Source organism: Panthera onca, chromosome C1 (assembly GCF_046562875.1).
Source record: "Panthera onca isolate mPanOnc1 chromosome C1, mPanOnc1 haplotype 2, whole genome shotgun sequence".
NCBI lineage: Eukaryota > Metazoa > Chordata > Mammalia > Carnivora > Felidae > Panthera > Panthera onca.
The window spans coordinates 16,661,216-16,688,750 of NC_138346.1; the positions used below are offsets into that span (position 1 = coordinate 16,661,216).

The 27,535-nt window shown below is 44.6% G+C and overlaps 1 protein-coding gene across 8 annotated transcripts in view; it reads left to right on the forward strand.

Moving 5' to 3' along the window:
• EPHA4 (EPH receptor A4) overlaps positions 1 to 27,535 on the forward strand; it is a 150,590-nt gene that overhangs the window by 47,178 nt on the left and 75,877 nt on the right. For 6 of the 8 annotated variants that reach the window (XM_060623802.3, XM_060623801.3, XM_060623803.3 and 3 more), the window contains one exon: positions 22,798 to 22,953. In XM_060623802.3, coding sequence (XP_060479785.1) covers positions 22,798 to 22,953 — 156 coding nt within the window. Of the gene's footprint in view, positions 1 to 288; positions 504 to 22,797; positions 22,954 to 27,535 lie in introns of those variants that run through there. The other 2 variants (XM_060623807.2, XM_060623808.2) reach the window with 2 other exon arrangements.

A 27,535-nucleotide genomic window follows, 5' to 3' on the forward strand; every position in this document is an offset into this window, starting at 1 on the left:
TCCTTTCCATTTAACACAGGTAATGACAATTGTACTTCCCAGGTAATGTTCGTTCTCATATAAGGCTGGTTATAAGCCTAACGTGGTGGGTCATAATGACTTCTAGATATATATACCATGAGTCAGCATGGACTAAACATTGCCCCGCATTTTCATTCTCGATTTGGCAAAAATACCTGCAAAGGTAGGGAGGAAAGATCATTTAATTTACCACTTGCCTTATTGAGTATAGTGCATAGGTGATCATACTTTTTCTAGTTTCTCAAGGTTTGCTTTTCTTTCTTTTAGCCAGAAGCCTACCGTTGAAGTCCACTCGGGCAGAATCTGATGGGTTTCATGCTCCCCTGTGGATTGTGGAGTATGGATACTAAGGAGTGAGGGTGGTAACTGTCAAGGGGCAGAACACAGGAATGTCCAGAAGCCTCTTGCTCTAGAGTCATTCTCTTTGCCTCTGGCCTCCAGTCTGCCACATAGTAAACATTTCACTGCCCTCTACAAGCCAAGCATTGTTTGGGTGTCTCATTTTTCTCAATTGAAATACATCTTATTTTTTATTGCTCCTTCAAAACACTTCTAACCACCTACCATTGTTTACATACTTCGAGTATTTCATTTTATTTTATTTTATTGTATGTATGTCTGTGTTATTCTCTTTCCCCACCAAATTGACAAGGAATTTTTATTTATTCCTAGCAACGTAGAACACTCACTGATACATGCTAGATGTGTAAAAGTATTTATTCAGTAAGTTGGTTAATCCGTAAATTCACTGATTTAACTCACACTTCTTAGAGTTTGACCTCTCAAACTCTAAGTTAAAGTAGCAAAAGTGTGTTTCCGAGCCCCAGGAACTTTGCTGCTCATATTACTCAGGCTATTAACCAGGTTCTCAAATTCTAGATGGTCCTAGACAGTTTTTTTAAAAAAATAATGGTTAGGATTTAATTTTTATTATCACTTTTAATTTATAGCAAGGGGGGTAGTGGCTTCTAAGTAAAGATATTAAGAATGCGATTGAACTCTCAGAAGGGAAGATGCGAGGAAAATGGAACACGAGTAAATGAAGTGGGGAAAGACCCTGTTTGAACCATGTTCTTGGGTGGGTGTTTATTGGATATTTTGGGGGGGCGGGGTTAATTCCAGTAGCTTCCCTGAGCTTTATTGTAATAGCAATCTGTCGTCTTTATATAATTTCTAGGTTAGTCATTGCCTAGGGGTTGTCAGCTAACTTTTTGATTCCTTGTGGTTGATCAGCTGAACCATTCCTGCAGTTAAGCTTCTACCCACGCCACGTGTTCTCAAAGGTTACAAACACCTCTGACGTTGACAATCCCAGCCTCTTGCTAGAACTCATCCTCCCTGACACCTTCCTTGACTGTTTGAAATTCTAATTTTTTACTTCCTTCATGTTTCCTCCACGATGAATATATATAGCATTTGACCTGTGGCACTGGACACTGAAATTCTCAGGTGATTTGCATGCACGGTGGGTACAACTGACAGTGGCCGTGTCGAGAGCACACGGGGAGGGTTAAATGAGGTCCCATGTTTAAAGGGCAAGTTGGAGGTGAAGTTGGCTGCTTGAAGTTAGGCAAGTTTCTGGTGGTGCTCAGGAAATTCTAGTGTCCTTCTGACTCTTTGGTCTCCTGTATGCCTTGCCTTTGCAATTCCTTTTTCTCCAATTGCCTTTGAAATCTGGCATTTCTAATTCTTTCCTGAACTCTTTCTGAACCTGCAGCTCTTCCACTCCTGTGAGTTTTGTGTGCTTCCTAGATGTTTGTCACATCTCTGTCTCCAGTCGCACTGACCTCCACACCTGTCTTTCCAGTTGCTTCCTCGACATCTCAACGCAAACATCTCAGAGTCAGTGACCGCCTAACTGACTCCACGCCCTTCCTTCCAAACCTGACTCCTCTTCCCTAGGCCCTGTTTTGGTTATAAATATCTCTACTCTCTCAGGCATTTGGCTTAGAGACCTTCAAACCAATTTCAGTCCAATTTTTGTATATTCTGAGACATCTAATGGGAAGGGAGATACTGCTGTTGGTTTGGTGTTGGAGAGGACTTTTTTCCTTTCCTCATTCAAGGGCAAGTTGGAGGTGAAGTTGGCTGCTTGAAGTTAGGCAATAGCTGCTTGATTGACATTCACAGTAGGAGGTCACGGTCTGAGGGGATGAGAATAGGGAAGGAATTATTGCAAGATGTCCCTGGGTTAACACTGGGGACCAAGCCACACCTCACTGTGTGTGGAATAACCAGACTCTCACAATCTCTACTTTTCAACCACCTGCAGATACCATTAGGGCTGGTAAAATGCAAATAGATTTTAAAGAGTCATTGAATACGTAGTAACCTTTTTCATTGTATAATATGTCAGATAATGCATACTGAAAGTGCAACTCTCAGAATGTTAGGATGTCATATTATGAAACGTGGATGCAAGGGTGATTGGCTTTCTTCCCTTCGTTAGGGCACCAGCACATAGGAAAAAAAAAAAAATCAGAGCTTACAGGAACTTTCAAATGTAAGATTTGGGGGAAAGAAATTGAAATTGGAAACCTTGAAGGGCGCCTGGGTGGCTCAGTCGGTTGGGCGTCTGACTTCGGCTCAGGTCATGATTTCACGGTTCGTGGGTTCGAGCCCCGTGTCGGGCTCTGTGCTGCCAGCTCGGAGCCTGGAGCTTGCTTCGGATTCTGTGTCTCCCTCTCTCTCTGCCCCTCCCCCACTCATGCTCTGTCTCTCTCTCTCTCTCTCTCTCTCTCTCTCTCTCAAAAATGAATAATAAACATTAAAAAATTAAAAAAAAAAAGAAACTGAAAACCTTGAAACACTTGAAAAGTCAGTTTCGGATTCATACTTCCTGAAAACACATCTGTTATATTCAGGATAAGATACTAAGCTGTGTGTGTGTGTGTGTGTGTGTGTGTGTGTGTGTGTGTGATGTGACTATGTCTAGGATAAGTCTTATCCTCTGAGTTTATCAGTTGCTTGCTGGATCATAAGGGAAATAAATGTGCAAATCCGCATAAAGGTGCTGTGTATGCAAAATTAAACTGGAGTTCTGATTCCTGAAAGCAGCAATGCTTGATAGAAGAGGCGATGGTTGGTTTTAGGCTTTGAAGAGAGGTTAAGATTTTCTTATTTGTAAGTGAGTGGGACTGCGTGGACCATTCAAGTAACATCAGACGGTCCGCAGTCTGGTTTGATTGCGTGTAGGATATTTGAGGGACAAATTAGGGCAGGATGTTGGGGCTCTTGGGTTTCTGTACTCTTCTGTTTGACTTTCACGGTATATACAACGGGGCGCGTGAAAGATTTTAAACAGGCTTGTCACCATGAGCGTGAACATTATGTTTTAGTTATTATGTGAAAGGAGTATTGAAAAATTAGCCTTGGGGTGCCTGGGTTGCTCGGTTGAGCGTCCGACTCTTGATGTCCACTTAGGTCATGATCGCATGGGTCGTGGGTTCGAGCCCCACTGTCGGTCTGCATGCTGACAGTGCAGAACCTGCTTAGGATTCTCTCTCTCCCTCTGTCTCTCTGCCCCTTCCCCATGCCCTCCCTCCCTCTCTCTCTCTCTCTTTCAAAATAAATAAACTTAAAAAAATCTATAAAAATTAAGTCAAATTAATGGCGAGTAAAGGCAAGGGAGACGAAACAAAAGAGGTGAGGATAGAGAGAAAAACTGAGAAACGACAGAGGAAGAAACATAATCCTCCAAGAAATGGAAAAGGCATGACTGGGACTCTAGATTGTGCTGGAGGTAACCTGCTTTTGTTTATTCGGACTGTGAGTTTAAAATGTTCCCTTTGCCTTACATTTGAGAGGTTGATTTGGTGGTTCCCCCACTTCGCACAGGTCTTTCAATGTTCCGTTAGCCATAAAACTTGACAAGGCTCCCTTCCTAAGGGACAGTTGTAGGACTAGCTTTGAGTGCCAGCAGGGGTAATACCTTCGGGGACCAGAGTCTCCTGGGGAGGATGCGTTTATAGCCGAACAGAAGAGAGAAGTTCTTTCGGATTAGCCTGAAGAACTGCAGAAAAGGGAATGAGTTTTCTCCATGTCAATTGTCCCTTCCTCTTCTCCTCTTCTCTCTTTCCCTCAGTCTTGCTTTCAGCCACCAGCTGTTTTCCACCTTATAGTGCTCTGGGATTAACTTCAGCTCTGCTGCCCATGACTCAAGGTCCAAACACCCCTTTCCAGAAACAATGCCTTACTTACAGTTACAGTGAGGAAATCTGTGTTACCTTTGTGGCCACAGGACCCGGATAATCTTAGTATTTACTAGTCTCAAAGCACAGATCTTGTTTTGTTATTTTCTACCCCTTTGATGCCTTCACAAATTTATGTAAAACTACATTTACAGGCACCCTAGCTGTTATACTGCACTATGATTTGTTGAAAACATGTGGCTGCTTTGTTAGTAAAGGAACCTTTGCCAAGAGCATTGTGTGTGGGAGAGTGTGACTAACTAGGCAAAGGGACTTATCTCTTATCCTATCTGTCTCAGCTCTCCGGGCTGCCTTTGATATGACTTATTTCTTCTCCCACCAGCCCCAACCCCTCCAGCCTTTCCTGCTATCATTCCTCCCCAAGTTATTCATATCTAAATATTTTCGCTTTTCAGAACTAATCTGTTCTCTGGAGTCATTTTCTGTTGGGTGATCTGAACCACGCTTTTCCTACTTCCCTGAGTGACGGGTACTCACAAACAGAGAGCATTAAAATCCTGCCTCCCCTGCTCCTCTGCCCTCTAAACATTAGCAGCAGCCCTTCTTGCCTTCTCGTGTTAGGATCGTCTTGTTCCCCTTTTGGCAACTTTTCAACGGAGCCTGTAATGCTGCGAGGCTGTTTGAGGGGAAATCTCAATCCCAATGGCCAAGAAACACAGAAACAGGAAAGCGAACCCGAAAGGAGCTCTGTAAAGTCACGGCCAAGAGTTAGTTGGACTGGGCTACCTTCTGGGTCCAAACTTCTAGAGGTGGTCATCAAAGTTCAGATGCTAAAGAAGCCATTTATTCATCCATCTATTCACTCTATAAACATATACCGAGCTGCTAACATTACAAGCTACTGTCCTCAGTATCAGAGCTCTCATAGTAAACAGGATGGGCATAGTGGCTGCCGTTGAGCTCCAGGGGAAGATGTGTTCTATGGGGGAAATGGACAGTAAACCTCTAAATACACAGTTCATTACTTAATTACAGTTGTGCCGAAGGAGGGGGTATAAAGAGGGTCTGTAAGAGAGAGACATTCTCATGGGAAGTTTCCTCATTTCTTTTTTTTTTTTAACTTTTTTAATTTTATTTTTGAGACAGAGAGAGACAGAGCATGAACGGGGGAGGGGCAGAGAGGGAGACACAGAATCTGAAACAGGCTCCAGGCTCTGAGCTGTCAGCACAGAGCCCGACGCGGGGCTCGAACTCACCGACCGCGAGATCATGACCTGAGCCGAAGTTGGCCGCTTAACCGACTGAGCCACCCAGGCACCCCATCCTCATTTCTTACAAGCTGAAGATACGGACCATTTTACACTGAAGAATAAGGACTGAGTTCCATGACCGTAGGGGCAATCAAGGGAAATGGGCATGAATCGTACTGGATCTGAACAAATCTACTTTGATTTTTCAGCCTTCCTGGTAACCAGCCAGCTAGTCTCCCAATTAGGTCACCAGCAGTTCTGTGCGGAAACAGGAAAGCGAGGTCCTCACTTGCAAAACACCAGCTCACGGCCCACACCAAGAGCTACCGAATGTCAGCTGGGAACCTCATAAACTTCATCTACTTCTGCTGCTGTTGACAGGGTCTTGTCAGCTGCACTCTTGCTTCCGGTTTGAATCACGCTCAGGAATCTGGCCCCTAGGCCGGCGGCTGTCAGTGGGTGCGGTCCTGTGGCCGCCGTCGGGGTGTGGCTTGCCGTAAGCCGCCTGAACCCCGGGCCTGGTGACCAGCTCCTAAAGGCTGTTGTGTTAGCAAATGCACGAGGTGCTTGGTAATGAACGGTGGAAGTGATGGCCCGGTCTGCTCAGGTGGACCTAGACATGACTCATATGGAAGGACGGAGCCAAGGGGAAACTCCAAAGTTCCTCCTTAGGTCATTTGTTTGGTGTCTTAAGTCCACTGCAAGGAACACCTTGTGACCGTGGGGAGAGCGAACTGAGCACCTCCGTGGCTTACTCGGAACCCAGCTATGAAGCCCAGCTCCACTGTCTCCCCCTCCCCTAGGTGACCATCACGTCTCTCGGGCCCCAGTAGCCTCCCTCTGGTCCCTGTTCCACCAGCAGTCAAACGATCTTTTGAACGTTTGCAGCAAACCACGTTGCCGTGTTGAGAACAACCTTGAAACTGTGCGCTGAGTTTACGTCTTATAGTGCGGACCCCCCTGGACTCGGAACTTGGTCTCAGCGCTCTTGAAGCGTTGCCCAGAGACGGTGCTAGTCTTTCCATCCCTCTAATACCCACTCAGCACAGGGCCACCGCAACGTTTTCTTTTTCCTTGAATGCTTCTCCATGTAAAGTTTCACATGCGTTGACGCCCGTTTAGCTCAGCGCCCAACTCACTGGTCCCCTGTGAAGGGCGGTTCCTCAACACCTGTTCTCAGTCCCTCCCCACCTCACGCTTCCACATCACACGTGTCGTTCTCCTGTTAAGTGACACCCTGCCACTCGAATGTCCGCAGCTGAAAGCACAGACCTTCTCAGTCCTCCTCCTGAGCCAGGCGCGTGTAAGTGATCGACAATATATGGAGACTGAGTGAACCCTGACACCAGAAAGAAAAGACATTTCTTTCCTCCATTCTCTTTTCTTTGACTTTAATAAGTGGCGAAAAGAACACAAGAGACACTCAGAAATCTCTGCCAAGACAGGTAAAGAGAAAGTTCGCTAAAGAGTTGAGAGTTAGGGGGCGCCCGGGTGGCTCAGTCGATCGAGCATGCGATTCTTGACTTTGGCTCAGGTCGTGATCTCCAGGGGCGTGAGATCGAGCCCCGTGTTGGGCTCCACGCTGGGCTTCGAGCCTGCTTGGGATTTTCTCTCTCTCTCTCTCCCCCTGTGCCGATCTCCTCTGTGCTCTCTCTCTCTCTAAAACGAAACGAAATGAAACAAAACAAAACAAAACAAAAATTAATGAAAAAAAAAGTTCAATGTTATGAATTTATTGGAGGGAGAAAAAAGGTTGTGTGAGGCAGTAAATCAGACCCTTGCTCCTGGTTCTGCAGCTGGTAAGTGGCAGAGCTTAGATCCGGAGTTCCATGGATGAGCCTGCACCAGTCCCAGAAGGGAGAAGTCTGGTGTCCTTACAGGAAACCAAGGCCCGGGGGTGCCTGGGTGGCTCAGTCGGTTGAGCGTCCAACTTCGGCTCAGGTCATGATCTCGCGGTTCGTGAGTTCGAGCCCCGCGTTGGGTCCTGGGCTGACGGCTCAGAGCCTGGAGCCCGTTTCGGATTCTGTGTCTCCCTCTCTCTCTGCCCCTCCCCCGCTCATGCTCTGTCTCTCTCGCTCCCAAAAATGAATAAGTGTTAAAAATAAATAAATTTTAAGAAACCGAGGCCCGGAGATCTTAAGCTGGTAAATGTTGGGACCGGGATCCGGGTCTGCTGTCTCCAGAGCCTGGCCTCCTGGCAGGTGTGCTGTCTGCATTCATTTCCTGCACTTCTAGGTAAGCGTGGAGTGGATTCTTGGTTGTGTTTTTGACATACCATGTGTAACCTTGACATAGCCTTGAGGAAAAAGAGCTTCATTTTGTTCATGCAAATGATCATTCACCTGCCAATTTTTTTTAATGCCTTCCTCCTTCCCCCCCCTCCCCCGCCAGGCTGGGGAAGTATTTATGACTTCATCATTCTTTCTTTCTTTTTCTTTTTCTTTTTTTTTTTTTTTTTCACCTCCCTTCGAATCCAAGCCTCCTTCAGGATGATTCAGCCTCAGGGCTAGGAAAAAAGTGTTTCATATCCAAATGCGTAAAATGCAGGTCCTCTCTTGGTCACAGCTTTCTAGACACAAAAGTGATCTACTTTTGATGGCTGCTTGGAAGGACTTGCTAATGATTTTTCATTGCTTTGTGCTATATAGGAAGGAAGAGTTATTAGCAAAGAGATTAAACCATTTTCGTATACCTAGATGGAGGTCTTGTCAATCGAATCCTAGAAAAAGTTTTCAATTTCCTATGCTGTACGTAGTCATGTTTGAAGGTTGGTCTAGAAGTTTGTTTTGGATGAGTAAAGGTTTTTGTACATCTGAGATGAGTTTAGTTTATGTTAGTGACAGACGTGGTTCTTTCGTGTTTGATAATCAGCGTGATTTGTCCTCCATATTTCTTCAAATGGGTCACCATTCACTTTCTTCCCATCTGTATTTTACAAAGGAGGGGAAGTTCTACTTTTTCTTCCTTCATGACCCAACCCTGTGGGAACATGTCAGCATCATGGTCTCATTTTTGTTTGTATTAATTGTATTAATATCAATTTTCATCACGGTTGCTCACGTTTGATATCTGGGAGGAGACACAGACGCACGAGCAGATTATGACTTGGTATTTCCCCTGACATCCCTCTTTGTGATTTATAATTTATAACTGGGAAAGATTTACCGACCAAACTGATAATCCTTCCCAGCAAAAGATAAACACACTTGTTAAATCATCAGTGGAAGTCAGATGCACTTGAAAGGGACGAAGAATTCACCTGCAAGCACTTTTGGCATCTTGCTCTTTCCCACGGATCCAGACTGATGACAGAGAAGGCTGAGGCTGCCAAAGCACTTTCCCCGGGAGCACCTCCCAGAGCCCCTGGGGGGTGGGACCAGCCCGACCTGCCCTGCCATCCTGAGGATCTAGAGATCAGCCCTTTGTGCTTTACCACAGGAGATCGAATGAAGGCACGGATGTGTGTGTCCTAGTGCTGTGGATCTTTGGAGTCCAGATCCGTGAATGCCCAGGTCCCCTGACCCCATCTTGTTCATGTGGTTCTTTAGGAAGCTCACCTGTAAGCCCCCAACAAGGTACCAGGCCATCCTTGTCCAGGCAGGTGCACGTGGGCTCTCCATGTCACCCTGCACATTCCTGCTAGCAATTGAAACTGATTTCTCAGGACGCGGGTCTGTCGACCGGATGTCTTCAGAAGGCATTGAATAGATGATCAAATGCTCCCCGCCTGCATGAGTGTAACTGAGTCAGTGGGAGAGAATGCGTGGGTTATACACTATTTTGTATAGTAGCAAACGCATCACTGTTATCTCATGTCTGGTTCTCCGGTTCTTGCTCTCATCTCTTAGATTGCTACTATACTGCACCAAAAACAGACGGTGCAGATTCCCCATAAATTTCACTTGGTCTAGACTAGCACTCTTCTGGGAGCTCCTTGGGAATTTTTATTTTGTTCTCCTCAGACATAAGCAGTGTCGGAATGGTCAAACACATAGAATATTAAATGTTGGCCGATAGTTCTGAGAAATCATTAATCCACTACCTGCAGTGCCAAAAGCAGACGTTTAACCTGATCGTATCCGTTAGACATGAATCACTCTCTTTTTATTAGGAGTACTCAGAATTTGAAAATTCTCTTTCAAAAATTCCCAATCATGTTCAAAAGGCAAACAGCACAGGAACTCACGATCAAAACCCTCAGCAGAGCATCGTGAATGCGTTGCTAATAACTGACATGGGGGAAGTCAGTCTTTTAAAGCTATTTTTTGTGTTGCTGGTTTTGAGATCCTCAGGCCCCATCAACATAACAAAAAGGAAGAAGGGGCGCCAAGCAGTTATTACTGTGCTGTTATCCCCGCGGCGTAAATCATGATTTGTGACAACCCGGGCTGTAAAGTCGTTGCGGTGACAATGACAAGCAACGCTGCTGGAGTTAATCAAATAATTATTTAACACGTGTTTCTCTTGATCTGGCCCTGCCTTCAGACCATATTTCATTCTTTCCCAGTCTTCTTTACCACCTTGACTTTTAAAGGCAGCAAATGAGCACGTATAGGATGTACGTGGAGTTAATGAGGAAACCACTTCTGTCTCCAGTCGGGCCGTGAGCTCCCTAAAAAGAGAGTCCTTGTCGCAGTCAGCTTACTGGATGCCGGGAGCACCCGCTGCGGTTGGCAGTCACTGTCCTTTCTGGGGTAGCTTCCTGGCTTAAACTCTTTCGGAGTATTCCACACAGGGGTCGCTTACTCTTTCAGATGCCATTTTTCTACTCCATTCCTTCCACAAGCAGATGGCCCGGGTTAGGTGCATAGGGAAGGACCCCATAGTAGTCTGCAGGCACTTCTGCTAGAGAACATTCCTTAAGATGTGAGGGTGAGCAGGGGCGCCTGGGCGGCTCAGTCGGTTGAGCGAACGACTTTGGCTCAGGTCGTGATCTCACGGTCGGTGGGTTCGAGCCCCGCGTCGGGCTCTGTGCTGGCAGCTCAGAGCCTGGAGCCTGTTTCCAGTTCTGTGTCTCCCCCTCTCTCTGCCCCTCCCCCATGCACACTCTGTCTCTCTCTGTCTCTTGAAAATAAATAAATGTTAAAAAAAAAAAAAAGATGTGAGGGTGAGCAGTGGTCAGTTCTGTTCCTGAAGGCAACAGCTTCACATTTCTCTCAACTTTTATTTTTTATTTTTTATGAAATACATCTTATTTTCTTTTATTTGTGCTTTAGTATTTTTTTTTTTTTACTTTTTCTTTATTTTTGAGAGAGAGAGAACGAGAGAAAAACAGCACGAGTGGGGGAGAGGCAGAGAAATAGGGAGGCACAGAATCTGAAGCAGGCTCCAGGCTCTGAGAGCCCGACGCGGGCTCGAACTCACAGACCGCGAGATCATGACCTGAGCCGAAGTCAGACGCTTGACTGACGGAGCCACCCAGGTGCCCCTTCTGTCACCTTTTAGAGCCTAGTACGTGTTCCATAAATATTCACTATCGTTATTACAGTTACTGTTACTCTGTAAAGGTTTAATAAATGTTTGCTAAAACATGAGTGGCCAAGTGAACAAATAAATACACATGCCTCCTAGTGGGGTAGCTTTCTACATGCCGATGCTAATCACACAGACTCAGTATTAAATTCAGATGCGGTAGTGTTAGGTGTGGAAGATAAGACAGCTGCTTCCTTTATTCAGTGCCTTGACCTGGTATTTGTAATCAGTGGATATGTAATGAGCCACCACCAGTCTTTATGGACCCAAATATCAAAGGGTGAAAGAGACAATAGCAACTCATCAAAAAACCTGGCCCTCTCTGAAATGTCACGGGTAATCAAGTTCCATGTTAATGGCTTTAGATATGGATAGTACATCACTCTGAGTGATGTACTATCCACGGTGAGGATTGATAGTTTATATGGCAGGACTTAATCGAAATCTTTCCAAAGTATTCCCTTCAATTTTCAGTAATTTATGTTCAAATTCAAGGCAGAGATTAGGTGTTTTTAAAAACATGATTAAACGCTTTTTGCCTTTAGCTCATCTTAAAGTATTGTTTGTTCTTGATCGTCTTTCTTTATAGGGTGGTCATTTGTGTTTTTAGTAACCATCTGTTTCCTTTCTTCATACAGATTTTAACATATTAGAAAAGCCGATAAGCTTACATTTTGTCATAATCTTAAAATATTTTTAAGTCATTCAATTAAGTTCTGCTCCATATACGTGAACATTATGTCTTCAAATAGAATAGATAAATCGAAAACAAATATCAAATTAACATTTCTTCAATCTCGAAGTTTACTTACGAAAGTCATGGTCGTGGATATGTGAAATTTAGGTATGAGATAAAGGGAAAAAATACAAAATTTGGAGAGTTTAGGGATTAGATTGTTTCCCTGAGTTAATTGTTTTTCAAGTCAATGTTAAAATCCCTTACTTTTTTTTTCACATAGAAAATTTTCAGTGCCCCATGCGGAAGAAGAAGAACAAGGCTTAGAGTAAGTGTAGGGAATCTTTTATCTAACAAACTACACATTAAAAAAGAAATTATTCGGGGTGCCTGGGTAGCTCAGTTGGTTAAGCATCCGACTTCAGCTCAGGTCATGATCTCATGGTTGGTGGGTTCAAGCCCCGCGTTGGGCTTTGTGCTGAGCCTGGAGCCTGGAACCTGCTTCGGATTCTGTGTGTGTCTCTCTCTCTCTCACCTCTCTCTGCCCCTCCCCCACTCATGCTCTGTTTCTGTCTCAAAAATAAATAAACATTAAAAAAAGAAATTATTGCAATTCCAGTAATAATCACAAATAGTAATTTGCTGTGCTGCTTTCTACTTTGAAATTGTCATCCCTTATCAAGCCGATGTAATTTGTTTCTAACAGTGCTCTATCGTGATCCATTACAAATTCATAGTAACTCTATCTTAGAATTGTCCTGATTCAATAAATAAAAGTTTCTAACGGCACTGTAATCAAACCTGGTAGCAACCTCGGGGTTTTTAGAACAAACGGAATAGATTATGTCTTTTTCAAAAGTCCCAAAGCCGCCCTTCACTTTATCTATCAGTCAAGTAACTTACATCTGTATTTGGAAGCCTGATTGCCTTTGTTGGAGCCTTTAAAAATTCCCCCACGAGGGAGAGCCCCAGGCGTACCAGCCGAAAGTTGCAGGTACAGAGATGACAGCCAGAAATCTTCATTCCCATCACTAACTTTACACAATAAGGAGGAGGGTTGTGTAGAGTTTCTGACAATGCAATGAGGTCTTGTCAACGTGCGGAGTCTGCTAATTAATTCCATGTTTAATTGAACTGTGTCTACTTCGGACCTTCTGTTGTTCAAGTTGACTCCCTCCAAATTCACCAAAAGAGAAATAGCTCCTTCCATAATTAGATTGTCTGTTTCCCAGGCAAGCAGGGAAAATAATAAGTTATTTCTCCACTGCATTCTTCTTGTTTGTGTTCAATAATTTTTTATGGAGTTAATTTAAATTGAGCAAGCTTTATGTGAACTTCCTTCCAGAGGATTTACTGCATCTTACGCGAAACCCGTCTACATCTGACATTTTAGAATTACCCACCTATTTATGAGATTATACTGCATTCTCTTCTTGAAAGAGCAACTCAATTTTCAGCATAGATTTTTCGTTCATTGTTTTTTCCCTCCATCTGTTTTTATGAAAGCTAGCTCCCAAGTCAGAGTGGAAACAATAGAAGGAGATGGAATGGAGAGAATGGGACAGGATTGTGGCTAGCTAGAAGAGAAGGTCTGGATCATAAACTATCAGTGGAAAGAAGAAACCTTGAATCCCCTCCCCCACCCCCACCCCCCACCCCCCACCAGTAATCTATTTCATTCTAAAAATATGTTTACGTATTTTTAATACAAAAGAAATTTTTACCTGATACCTGCGGTCACTAAATGAGCTGCAGGTGCTATGAACTGGAACTCACTCTAAAGTTTTCTATATCACGTTAGCAGGGGAAATGAAACAATTACGAGTAAGTTATCTTGCGATGATTTAGAAATTGTGTCCAGGACTATGTAAAATACGTGGGTCATCCACACTCTCCTCAGTTGCAGGCCAGCCACATAACGCTGCAGCCCTAACAAATCACCCTTTTAATGAGTAGCTAATACAGGCCAGACACCAAACTTCACCCCTATCCGTTGTCTCATTTCATCATGACATCAGCCCCGCGCAGGAGAAAGTCGAAGTCCGAGGACTTAGTCTGTTCTAGTTCACGTATCAAATAGATGGCAGGACTAAGAAGCAAATACGGGTCTAGAGGACTCTAGACCGAAGTGCTGGCCTTTCTCATTCTGTCCCCTGCTGCCCCTGCTGCAGACTCTTTTGGGGTCTAAAAAGAAGTCAGACAATGAGTAGAAATGTTAGAGAAAAAAGTAACCAGTGATTTGTTTCTGTACTACTTTTTGCTTTGGTCATTCTTTACTTTTACTTAACAATCTTTTTGTTGATGATTATGAAGCATCTCTGCCCTAAATATCTTAAGTTCCTGAAACGGATGTCCAGTCTATTCCTTTATAAACTTGATTGAGATAACCAAAATGAAATATTTTCCTTTTATCTGAAACTTTCTGTTTTCACCACCTCCCCTAAAGCCATTTCAAAATAATACCCTGGGGGTAGTGAGGACCCAAAGTCACTAAAATCAGGTCAGAGCCTTTACGATTCGTACAGCTTTTATGTATTATTCAGGTGCTCAGTACAGGCTTGTACCTCGGCATGGATGGGACAAACTTGATTCCCATCTGGCCTTTCAGAACGAGAACCGCTGTCTTTCAGAAAGTATTTTCTCCAGTATATATTAAAAAAATCTCTATATAATTGTTCCATTATCTAATCACTTAAAAAACAAAACACAACACTTGGTTTTGCCATCCTGAATGTAGTATCCAGATAACAGAAGAGTGTTCTGAAATCAAATAAACAGGAATTAAACATGCCATTTAATAGTTTTGAAGCACAATGTCAAAAGAAAGGGGCAATTCATAGTACAGGTATTAGGGGACAATTACTTATTGGAGACAGTGCTAGTTTAGTAAGTGTCCTTTAGATTTTTGGATTAATCCATTTTTTTTTAAAGATTTAAAAAAAATTTTAAGTAATCGCTACACCCAGCGTGGGGCTGGCACTCACCACCCTGAGATCAAGAGTCCCATGCTCTACTGACTGAGCCATCCAGGCGTGTCGGATTAATCCATTTTTTATGAAAACATTCTACAACAGGATCTGTTCTATAATGTTGGGGTTTATTACACAGTGCAATTATACTGGTTTGAAGAATAATTTCGATTTCCTATGGAAGTCTTTCATTCTTTCAGTTTCAAAAAATGTCACATTTCTGGCACGTTCTCTCCCACCCCCCAAACCCAATTCCTGTCCCCCTGATAATAATGAGGCCCAGTTGTCATTCCCTGTAGCGTTTGGGTCCTAGAAAAAGGATGAGATGGTTTTACCTAATTTGAGATGAACTGACTGTCCTTTGACATTGTTACTGAGAGATGGGTTGTTTGTTTACTGTTGGGCAGTGGTTTTCTTTTTTTCCTTTTTTAATTTTTTTTAATGTTTATTTATTTTTGAGACAGAGAGAGACACAGCATGAGCAGGGAAGGGGCAGAGAGAGAGGGAGACACAGAATGTGAAGCAGGCTCCAGGCTCCGAGCCGTCAGCACAGAGCCCGACGCGGGGCTCGAACTCACGAACTGTGAGATCGTGACCTGAGCCGAAGTCGGACGCTTAACCGACTGAGCCACCCAGGCGCCCCTGGGCAGTGGTTTTCAAAGTGTGGTGCCCGGACCACAGTGTCATCAACCTGGAAATTTGTAGGAAATGCAAATTCTCGGGCCCCATCAAACAATCCAAAACTTGGACTGGAGTCCAGCAATTAATCTTTATGCGAGACCTGCAAATCATTCTGGTAGATGTTAAAGTCTGAGAGTGACCGCTCCCGGGAATAGAAGCTAGGCATCCTTGCCAAATTTGGCCTACTTTAGTTTTATTTGTGCTATGATTTTAGCGGCATGAAGAGCAAAGGCGAGTGCCATTCTTTTATTGTGTAGAGGAAAACAATTTGAGCTCAGGATTCCCAGGAAATAAAACCTGAAAACAATAGAAAGTGAAAGTCAATCAGAATGTCTAATTGCAAAAATGTATAGCATCTAAGAGATACTGTCCCCCAAATCAGGTTAAACGTCATTTAACCAAGGGAATCATTTTATTTTTATTTTTTTTTAATTTTTTTTTCAATATATGAAATTTATTGTCAAATTGGTTTCCATGCAACACCCAGTGCTCATCCCAAAAGGTGCCCTCCTCAATACCCCCCTCCCTTTCACCCCCCTCCCTCCTCCCACCCCCCATCAACCCTCAGTTTGTTCTCTGTTTTTAACAGTCTCTTATGCTTTGGCTCTCTCCCACTCTAACCTCTTTTTTTTTTTTTATCAAGGGAATCATTTTAAAAGTGGATTTAGTTAATACTACTACTGAGTCAGGTCAGTCTTCCAGGAAGGTGGTTGATGGAAAGATTATTCTTCTTCTGCAGCAATAGTAACAAAGGGTTTTTTATTAAGCTTCACCATTCAGAACTAACGGAGGCCCTGTAGGGTAACAGAGACCACAGAACCTTGGATTCCAGACCTAGTCCTGGAATGCTCTAGAAGGAACTACCATCGAAGATGAGTATGTTGGACTAGATCAAGTGTCAGCAAAGCAGTGCCCTCAGGCCTACCACCTGTTTTTGTATGGTCTGAGAGCCAAAAATGTTTTTTACAGATGACATTTGCAATCAATTCCATAATAGGGGACACTCTCTTTGATACCTAAGTAAGTGAAATGTTATCTTTCCAGATAAGAATTTCATTCTTGGGACGCCTGGGTGGCTCAGGCCGTTACGCATCCCACTTTGGCTCAGGTCACGATCTTAGAGTTCATGAGTTCGAGCCCCGCATCGGGCTCTATACGGACAGCTCAGAGCCTGGAGCCTGCTTCTGATTCTCTGTCTTCTTCTCTCTCTGCTTCTAGCCTGCTCACCCTCTATCGCTCTCTCAAAAAGAAACCTTAAAAAAAAAGAATTTCATCCTTACCAACAGTAAATCTGTATTTTTTTAAAAATGACTTAATTATTACTATTTTATTTTGAATCCCATTAATAAAAAAATAAAGAAAATGTGTTAGAATTTTATCTTGCAATAGAAATACCTTCTTAATATTCTTTTTTTTTTTTAAACGTTTTTTAATTTATTTTTGAGACAGGGAGAGACAGAGCATGAACAGGGGAGGGTCAGAGAGAGGGAGACACAGAATCGGAAACAGGCTCCAGGCTCTGAGCCATCAGCACAGAGCCCGACGCGGGGCTCGAACTCACGGACCGCGAGATCATGACCTGAGCCGGAGTCAGCCGCTTAACCGACTGAGCCACCCAGGCGCCCCACCTTCTTAATATTCTTAATCTTCCCCTTGGCCTGCAAAACCTAAATTATGTGCTGTTTGGCTCTTTACAGAAATGTTTGCCAATCCCTGGACCAGTTGATTTTTAAGGTTCCTTCAAAAAACTCAAATGTTCAGTTACTCTCAGTGCGTATCAGTAAAACCAGTGTTGAGCCGTGTTTTCCTCTTCGGGAGTGAAATCTGATCAGATGGGCCCCCAAACAGAGCCCCATTTCTCTCGCCGTCCTCCCCCATGAGCGCAGTAATTCAGTCCACACCGCCTAGGTTAGAAAATCAACCCTGCTTGGGACAAATCCTTACCTTTGTTTGCCTCAGTTTTCCCATCTATGCAGTGGGAAAACAGTTCATGCTCAGGGCTTTCCCGAAGATGGCTGGGGCTTGCGTTGTTATAAACACCGCAAAGCGGAAACCTTATTTGACAGATTGTTTTCCTTTCCCATCAATTTTTCTTACATCGTTCATATAATAGTCTAGCAAGTAAACGGTTAATCAGAGAACTGAGTTTGATAATGCCCTTTAAAAGTGACTCTGATATTTCTCAGGTAGATTTCCTAAACCCACCAGACCTACTGTGGAGCCAGTCAGTACGCCGAGGGCAGTGTCCCCATAGAACCTATTTGGAAGTGTGTGCAGAATAGCATGCCTACACGAAGAGGCTGGAGGGACCCATGGGCTCTCCCCAGCGCCATCAGTTCCCTGGAGACTAGTTTGCATATAAGGTTCAAGTTTCCTGGGCGCCTTGGTGGCTCAGTGGGCTGGCTCGGGTCCTGATCTCGCTGTTAGTTAAGTTCCAGCCCTTGGTGAGTTCGCCTCTGCCTTGGGCTCTCAGTGCAGAACCCACTGGGGATCCCCTTTCTCCCTCTCTCTCTCTCCCTCTCACTCTCCCTCTCTCTCTCTCCGTCTCTGTCTCTCTCCCAAAAATGAATAAACTTCAAACAAAACAAGACAAAACAAAACAAAACAAAAAGCCAAGGTTCAAATTTCCCCCAGAGAGCCACTGCTAAAAGTTCAGCCTTGACCTTCAGGACACTCTGTATTAAAATGCAAATTTGTTACCTAGGAAGGTAATTTTTAACCCTTTTGTGCCTATTTATGAGTACTTGAGCCAAAATTAGGTTTTTCAAATTAGCTAGGTGCCTGAGAGCAGCGCTTAAATAGAAACTGACCCGATTCTCTGATTCTCTGAGGTGGGCTTAGGCTAAGCCTCGTAAAGGTGCTGGGGTGACTGTGACGCGTGCCCCAGCACTTTCTGCGCTCAGCCTTTACGAGAGTCCCTGTGCGCATGCGTGCAGCCACAGGCGCCTTACTATGAGGGACTTTGAGAGTAGCACTGTCCAACAGAAACAGATTGCAAGCCTCTCAGATCATTTCAAGTTTAGTAGCCACATGAAAAAAAAAAAAAAAAAAAAGGTGAGATCCACCATGCGAAATTAATTTTAATGGTACATTTTTCTGACTTGCTATATCCCCCTGCATTATTGCTTCAATATGTAATCAATATAAAAACTATTCATAAGAGACTTTGCTTTTGCGGCCCTAAGCCTTTGGAATCCAGAGTGTATTTTACGCTTAGAGCCTGCTTTGGACCAGATCAGTAGCTGCCTACGGCCTAAAGCCGTCGTACCGGCCAGTGCAGCTCTGAGAGCCTTTAGAAACTGCTTCGCAGGTTGCAGAGCATAGCACTGGTTGTGAAAACAACCCCACGATGGGCTGGGGGCACAAGTGGAAGCTGGGACCATCCTCAGTTATTCTGTAGTCTGTTTCATCTGTGTCGGATTTTTGCTGACGGTCAGTGTTCACCCTGTGTAACTGCATAACGACTTTCATCAGCACACGAGCCGGGGTTAGATACTGACTTCCACTTAATTGTGTGACCTCAGGCAAGTTACTTGCAACCCTCAGTTTCTTCACTTGCAAAACGCGGATAGTGATAAAGTCTCAAGCTCAAGGGATCCTTGTGAAGATGAAATGAAACGATGCCTATGAACACCTTAAGTGCTTGATATATCATCACAGGTGCTGTTATCGTTAGATATTCTTACAACCAGAATGGTTTCAAAATGAACTGTAAAGACAGTCTTTATTTCTCTGAGAAGGGGGAAAACGACCACCCCATCTATATACAATGTTTTTAAAGGGTGGGTTTAACTAGCTCCTTGAATTTGGCATTGCACCTCGTGGCAATCATCTGTGCCCCGAGAAATCCTGAAGTAACCCCGGCTACTACATCATCTTAAGAACATTTTGGTTTTGTGTTTCACCGGAAATTATGATGTGTAAGTATTCCACAGGGAAACTTCTGTAGAAGACTATCCTTAAAATGCAACCTGTTATGGCACTGGGTGAGCCAATGAAAGAAAAGAAGAGAGTTTTGCTTTCTCTTCTTGTCCTCACTTGTCTTCTCCTTTTGTTTAGAGTCAGCAGAAAGAGCTCATTACAGCAAAACTAAAGGAAGTGAATTCAGAGTTTTCACTGCACACGTGAACTCATCCTCCCACAATGACGTATCTGAAAGGCCAAATAAGGCGCTCCTTCCTAACTGTACTCCAGCGAGGGGGCAGAAGGAATTACACACGCTCTTGGGTGTAGAGTGTACAATTTGACTCACTCCTAACTTGCTTCCCAAGCCCCGGCCATAAAAAAAATACAGTGGAATAGTTCTCACCTCTGGGAGAATGAAGGAAAATCACAACACATGTCAATGCTTGTTAGACCACATACACCTTTCGTGGGGATTTTGTTTGGAATGAAAGATGCAGTGACATTTTTAAAATGCAAATAGGTGAATAAATATGGGATCTACTTCCACATTCATGCACCAAATGCTAGACGACTGTGAACCACAAGAGCAAAGAAACGTACCTAACCATCAATTTACTAGGTCATTTTGAACGTAGGCAGCACAATGGCCGCGTGCATGAAAAACCACTCCTGTATTTTGAGAGAGCCTTTCTAAGAATGCTGAAATATTAATAACATGGTCTTAATGTAGTTGAAGACAAAGGAATGTGTTAAGGGCGGCAAGGGTGGCCGAGAATAGCACAATGACAATGTGGTATTTTTCCTTGCGCTTGTAAAAGCAAGAGGAAAAGAGAGTAAAAATAGTCAGTGCGTTTAAAAAACAACAGCCCTCAATTTTCCAAATGGGTATAAAACTCCGTATTCCACAAATGAATTCACATACACCTAACTCTTGCCAACACATTCCTACCAGCTTCAAGGAAACGTAGACAAAGTATAAACTTGCGATCTCATTTTTCCCTGAAATTACCATAAATATACAACTAATTTTTGAACTTTAGGAAATTCAAGACATCCTCTCATTTGACTTCTGTGAACTCTGAATTTAATTTTTTAACTGGAAGTAGTCTGATCAGAATAGAAGTTGACGAAATAGCAATAGTCTGTTTTTCTCTTCCTTACAACTTTCTCGACGTGCTCTGTTTTCGTGTTGCGGTGAATAAATCACAGGCCAATTTTTCTTGTCACTCTTCCACTTCCATTGTGAGTTTTTAGGTGTTGCTGCCTGATGAAGTGGAGGTGCATAAGGATCATCAAGAACATGGAGAATTAAAAAAAAATTTTTTTTTAATGTTTATTTAGTTTTGGGAGAGAGAGAGGGAGAAAGAGAGAGAGAGAGACAGAGACAGAGACAGAGAGAAAACAACCAGGGGAGGGGCAGAGAGAGTGGGAGACAGAGAATCAGAAACAGGCTCCAGGCTCTGAAGCTGTCAGCACAGAACCTGATGCAGGGCTTGAACTCACGAAACCACGAGATCACGACCCGAGCCCAAGTCCCACCCTTAACTGACGGAGCCACCCAGGCGCGCCAGGAACACGGAAGATTTCAATCCACTCTCCAGATGTGGAAAAATAAAGCAATTTATGCCTTCTCCTCAGTCCTAGCTCTACCAAGCCTGGCACCACGTTTCCACAACTTGCCTTTGTTGGCTGTGACTCAGTAACCCCCAGGACCCAGTGGATTTGTTTCTGAGTTCCAGGACTCGCTGTGTTTGATGTGGGAAGGACAAGCTTGACCCTCAGTGCATCTTTCTCCCCAAGCTGGTGTTTCTGATTTTAGTCGAAACCCTAGGGCCATCTTAAGCATGACCAAAAAGCACCTTGCATGTTGAACCATCCCTAATTATGTGATGGGTATAGACTTGAGACACATAAATCTCAGTCATCGGAGCAACCTGTTTTTCTAAGATTCTCCGGTCCAGTGAGAGACGAAAGCAAATAAGGGAGAGATTGATCTCCTAGTGCTTTTTATTGTCGGTGCTCCACACATCATAAAGTTTTGGCTCGTTAAAGGAAATTCCATAAACAACTTCAGTTAATAATAGTGAAATAACCGTGTGCCTTTCTGGAGCTTCTGCTAAACTCCCTTTCCGCTTGCCATTACCAGAGCATGATTAAGAAAATACCAACAGGCTGTTCAAAGGGGAGGAATAGACTCCAACTGGGAGCCGTACAGATGCTTGAGGGATGAGTAATGAGACAAGGGAACGTGGCCATATCTCCTCAGAGAATCACGCAGTTTTGCGGATCTCTTTTTTTTTTTGTCTCCTCATTTGAGTGAAACCCGCTGGGTTTCTGGCGTGGTTGGTCTCCTTTCGTGGCCAGGCTGATGGCAAATGCCTAACGGGTTCTTCTCCCAGCTGGTATTTTTGATAGTTTAGGAACATCTTAAGGACGAGATAAATGGACAACATTGAAAGTGAATCGTACTGGAAAGGTGGTGGGTATCTGTCACCTTTTTTTTTTTAAACCTCTGGTTGCCCGAAACAACTTTATTTTTCATGGCTTTGTCGCTGTGGGTTTACAACTGATAGTGTTGGTCAATTTTTATTCCAAGTGGAGACAGATTTGGGAGGTGATGGTGAAGGGCAGAGGGGAGAAACAGAGGCGGGGGGGAGCAAGGCCCTATTAATTATTTTTTATTGTGAGGTTTCCCAGAATTATTGAGATTTTCCACATTAGGAAAAGCTGCCATCGGTGTCAGTGTGATGTTTGCGAAGATGAAGTCATGGAAAGCATGTCAGGTGCATAAAGAGCTATATGGCCCATGTTCTCTGCAGCAGCCACTTAGGGTGTGTGAGCATAGGGAGGCAGGGGGGTGTTGAAAAAATAGAGAGAGGGAAAAACAAGAGGGTTTTATTAACCTGAAAATGAACATAAAATATCGGCTGATCTTAAAAAAAAAAAAAAAAAAATCTTAGTATGTTATAGTCCAGAATCTACGGTCGGTACTTTATATTACTTCCCCTTGAAATCGTGACCCATGTCTTACCAACTCTTTTCTTTTATGCCTCGTTGCCTTTGTTGGCCTTTTGCTTTGGTGCCCTCTGTACCGGTAATTAGGAAATCATCACCGATAATTTTTCTGTGAGTGTTTGGATACGCTTCCGACTGTTGGTTCAAGACCACGCTCTCAGATTCCGTAGCATGTAGCCAAGAGCGTAGGTTTGGGGGAGAGAACACTTGCGTCCAAGCTGGTCCCTGACCTTTACCTGACGCGTGGTCTGCCACCAAGAATGGACTTTTCAAAGCCAGCATCCCAAATTTCCAAGGGAGGGCTGATAACAGTACGTGTGTGCAAGCTGTTCATCGGGATTGGACGCCATCCTGCATGTAAGCAGCATACCTGCACGCAAGAAGCCCTCGGGAAACATACCTGCAATCTGACGGATACCGCTGGTTTTAAGAAAATGTCTCCCGTCGGGCTCCTTGCCACCTGGCCGGGAATGTAATGACCTTTGAAGAATGACTGTAACCGATTAATGTTTTTCGTTGCTTTACCTGCGTCTCCAGCCAGGTGATCACTAGCGATTCACAGAAACGTCCCCCTCCTGCTGGGTCAAGGAGGTGACGTTTCGCTCTGCTCTGTTAGTGGTGGCTTATATTGGTGTGTGTTTCCTTCTTTCCCGTAGCCTGCAAAATTGGCTATTACAAGGCCCTCTCCACGGATGCCACCTGTGCCAAGTGCCCGCCCCACAGCTACTCTGTCTGGGAAGGAGCCACATCGTGCACCTGTGACCGAGGCTTTTTCAGAGCCGACAACGACGCGGCCTCTATGCCCTGCACCCGTAAGTTGCGTGCTTCTGTCTCGTTTCTTCGATGCCAACGGCTGCCGTTCCTGCCTGGCTGGGTCTTCTCCCAAGATGACCAGGCAGGGGGCAGGTTAGATGGACTGTGAAATCTTTTGTTACTCAAAGCAGGAGGAATGCTTATGAAAAGGAAGGATCCGTCTCGCTGTCCGGGTCGCCTTCAAAACGCACAGCTGACCACAGGCCACTTTCTGGAGCAGTGATGGAGCTCTCAGGGGTTGTCCGGCAGTGCGATTAGAGCTGAGATTGGAATTTATACATGGCTCTACTGTCTCCTTCGGGAGTCCTGGGGAAGCCTGACAGCTGCGGGGGAGACAGGTCCCGGGCAGGGTTCCGGGGACGGGATCACGTGTGGGCTGTGGTTTCAGTTTGGGCACTGAGGTCATGGCTTGCGTTGTCATTACCCTTCTTCCCTCTTTCCTCATAGTTTTGTGTTCATAACATTTAGGCCCGGGTCCTAATAAATGCCTGTTTAATGATAGGCACTCAATACATGCCGGGCTAATGAATGGATGGGGTTGGCCCCTTGGTATGCAGAGGAACAGAGGAGTCTGTTCTCCCACTTTCTGTGGACCGAGCTGCTAGTGTTGCCATTGCTTCCACCAGCACCGTGGGCTGCCACAGACCCTGCTGTGGCTGTGACCTTGACCAGAATAGGCAGCGGGGGGGGGGGGGGGGGGGGCGGGGCGGGGCGGGCAAGCGTTCCACTCATGGTGCTTCCATCGCGTGAGTCAGTGTGTCGAGGGACAGAGCCAGGCACGCAGGGTTCGCACATGTTCTGTCTTTGTTTCCAACATCCCTCCCTCCCCACAGTTAAGAGCAGGTTGACAGTTTAGTCTCCTAAGTTTCGTCTCCGGTTCCTCATCTGTAGAATGGAGTTAAAAATAGTACCTCCGTCATCGTTGTTGGTATTTAGCACCGTCCTGTGGGCCATGTTAGCATAGAAATGCAAAAAGTGACGCTACTCAGTATATTTTAGCTTTTACTGTGTTTATGGCTGTTACTGTTTTGTTCACTATTACAAATTCCATCTTGGCTGGCCTGGAGCCAACATCCCTCCAGATAGAAGTATTTTCTGGCTGTGAGGCCATTGTCTGGTTAAGTCAAGTATCAGCCTTAAAAGGAGTGGGAAGAGATTCCAGATCCATCCTAAATTTGGACTGAGATTACCGGACCCTCCAGAGTTTCTTTTATAAACGACGACAGCAGTAAGAACCATTTCACAGAGGCGCCTGAGTGGCTCAGTCAGTTGAACGTCTGACTTGCTTTCGGCTTAGGTCATGATCCAGTGTCGGGCTCTGGGCTGAACGTGGAGCCTGCCTGAGATTCTATCTCTCCTTCTCCCTCTGCCCCTCCCCTGCTCACACACGTGAGCTTCCTCTCTCTATCTCTCTGTCTCTCAAAAAAAAAAAAAAAATAACAAGAAGAACGGGGTGCCTGGGTGGTTCAGTCGGTTAAGCATCTGACTCTGGATTTCAGCTCTGGTTATGATCTTATGGTTCTGTGAGTTCAAGCCCTGCACTGAGCTCTGCGCTGGCAGTGTGGAGCCTCCTTGGGGTTCTGTCTCTCTTTCCCACCTCTCTCTGCCCCTCCCCAGCTTGCCCTCTCTTCTCTCTCTCAAAGTAAATAAATAAACTTAAAAAACAAAACAAAACAAAAAAAACAAGAAGAATCATTTTATGATACCCAGGTAATGTATCAGACACTTTCAATACACCTCATCACAGGGCTCATAGTAAACCAAATCTATAAAATAGGCATTATTTTCAGTTTATGCACGACGTAATTGCCAGCTCAGAGATGTTAAGAAGGAGCCCAGGACCCCACCCCAGCTTGGTGCACAACCAGAAGACTGACATTTTTCTTATCACAGGCAGGCTCTCTTGCCCACTCCCCCCCGGATCCAACTCAAACTCCCTCCTGAGGGAAGGAGAATACGAGGGCCAGCCTTGGGTGTAAGCGTAAATGGGCAAAGACTTCCTCGTTTTCTTTTTGTGTTCCTTCCCTAGACTAAGTACTTTCTCTAGATGGCCATGATGTTTGATAAGCTCAAGTCCCAGGCTTTTTCTTTTTCCAACCTGAGTATCCTCATCCCGTGTTCCACTCTGTGGGATTAGGTAAACACTCCTCCTCTGACCACACCGGCTGCCAACAGTTCCCTGGGTGTGGGATTTTAGGGCACCAGTACACTCAAAGGGCAGTATTGGGGCCAGACCGTGTGATGGCTGCCTTCATGCAGTCTATCTTTCCATACAGATAGAGCCTTCCCCAGCCTGCAGCCCGACTGTGTTAAGAACCTCATAAAATTCATCTTTGATGGCAAGATGGTCTGGCTCTTGCCTCCAGGCATTTTCAGTCTCATGATTCCGATCTGTCACCAGCATTCTAGGACCATGGGCCCATCACGTAACTACTGCAGCTTGCTACATGGGAGCAGCTTAGGGAGACCCCAGAGGTCACCACCTGCCTGGGTTACTGGAATGCTTTGCCGTGTGTGTAAGTGTGGTAGCCGAGCCCTTGGAATTTTATGTTTGCGTAGGCATAAATTGTTGGCTGTATCTTGAGGATCCAAATGAGAAAAAGAAAATACGGGTTTTAGCAATTGGGGGGCATCAAAAAGTTTCAGAGCTAAAGTAACTTTTGCATTTGTCGGCGATTGCTTTCAATAACGTGAACAAAGGAACACTGGCAGCTTTTTGTGTCACTGATAAAAGATCCATGAAAATACCGACGCAATATGTGATCTTTTTCCCTCCGGTCCATCCTCTTAGTACTCCGCCTACACTTTACTGACTCAAGCTCTTTGTGTTATTCTAAGTTTATTGCGTCCCTCTGACTCGAGCTAGGAGGAAGCACGGTGCTGTTAACACCACAAAGTTCTGTGGTTGTTCAACCCCTCGACGCCGCTTACCCATCGGTCAGCTGGGATTCTCATGATCTGCCTGTCGGGTTGTTTTGAGAATTAAACAAGAAAATATTTGTAAAGGTCTGGCACATGGTAGGGATCTAACAAATGTTTGGTCCCTTCTTGGGTCCCCAGCTGGTCACTTCCTCCCCCAAACCACGTCCAAACCACACTGCCAGCGCGTCTGACTGCCTCTCTATGGTGCTTTTTTCACTTGACCGTGCAATTGAATTGCCCAGTGGCTGCACTAGACTCCAGAATCTCTGGGGATAAGATTCAGGCATCAGCATTTTCAAAAGCTGCCCCCGTAATTGCATTGTAAACACAAAGTTGAGCCCACTTCTCTACAGAGTTTATTTTTAAGTGGTTTTTTTTTTTTTTTTTTAATTTAATAAACATTAACTACATAAGACTCTGAAGACCTCCTTGGAGACAAGGATAATTGGAGGGGGGGGTGACCATATTTTGCTAATAGGTTTACTAGTAAATTAAGCAGCAGAATTATAGTCTCTTCTACTTTACAGCTCACGTTAGATTTTTCCCTTCCTGCACTGTCCCATACTGTAGCCACTAGGCACATATGACTCTTTAAATTTAAAATTCAGTTTCCAATTTATGCTGTGCCATATTTCAAGGGCTCCCTAGCCGCATGGGGCCAGTGGTGACCATACTGGACAGCTCCTCTGTGGAGTATTTTTGCCATCGCAGAAAGTCCTGGATGGCACTTAGCAGGCATTTCAATAGAGAAGACAGTGGGAGTTTCTCAAAGAACCTCCTGTTCAAATAACCCACAGAATGAAGCCCTTCCCCCTTGCCTTGCCCCCCCCCCCCCCAGCTTTATCGGATTCTTTTGACAAGATGTGGGGGAGAGAAAGGAACATAAACATCAGGGATCCTTTCAAACCGACTCCAGCCTTTAATCAGTTCTTACCAGTTGGTTAAGCCAGGTGACAAAGCCAATTCCCTTGTGCTGACAGCCATGATAATCAGGCACCTTCTTTGTTCATTATGCTATCTTTAACTCCAGCATTCTCATGCAGCCCTGCATTTAGTGATCGCTCACTGTGACGGCACGCTAATGAAGAAATAAAACACACTATCTGAGCCTCATTCTTCTAGCCAAAGAGAGACTCTGCTCCACTGGTTTGTAAAATCAGGTTTTTGTTCACTCGGGGAACGATTAGACCAGGTGAACACAAGCAGCATCGGCTAATTTAGAAGGAAACACCTAAGAAGGTCTTCATACCATGCATGCTGCTTGAGAACTTCAAAGGATTAAATGGCCAATGAACACTATCTTTAGGAGTGCCTCTCTTGGCGCTTCTGGTTAAGGTTAGCATAAATGGCCGCCTGTGGGATAGGCTGTATTTCCGTGGAAGCATCACGAATATTTCCGAGAAAATAATCCGCACCCCGGTTAGAACAGAGAGTTAGAAGAAATGCTTCTTAAATATCAATGCACGTAGGAAGCACCCGGAAGTCACTAGGGGTTAGCAGGAGAAGTCGGGCCTGATAGGCTGCATTTGTGACAAATTCCCAGCTATTGCTGATTCTGCTTGTCGGTGGACCATCTTCGGGTGGTAAGGATTTAGATCCTTCCTGATGGATGGCAGGAGACAGGAGGCCCTCTTTTCCGTGGCTGTAACTGTCAGGCCT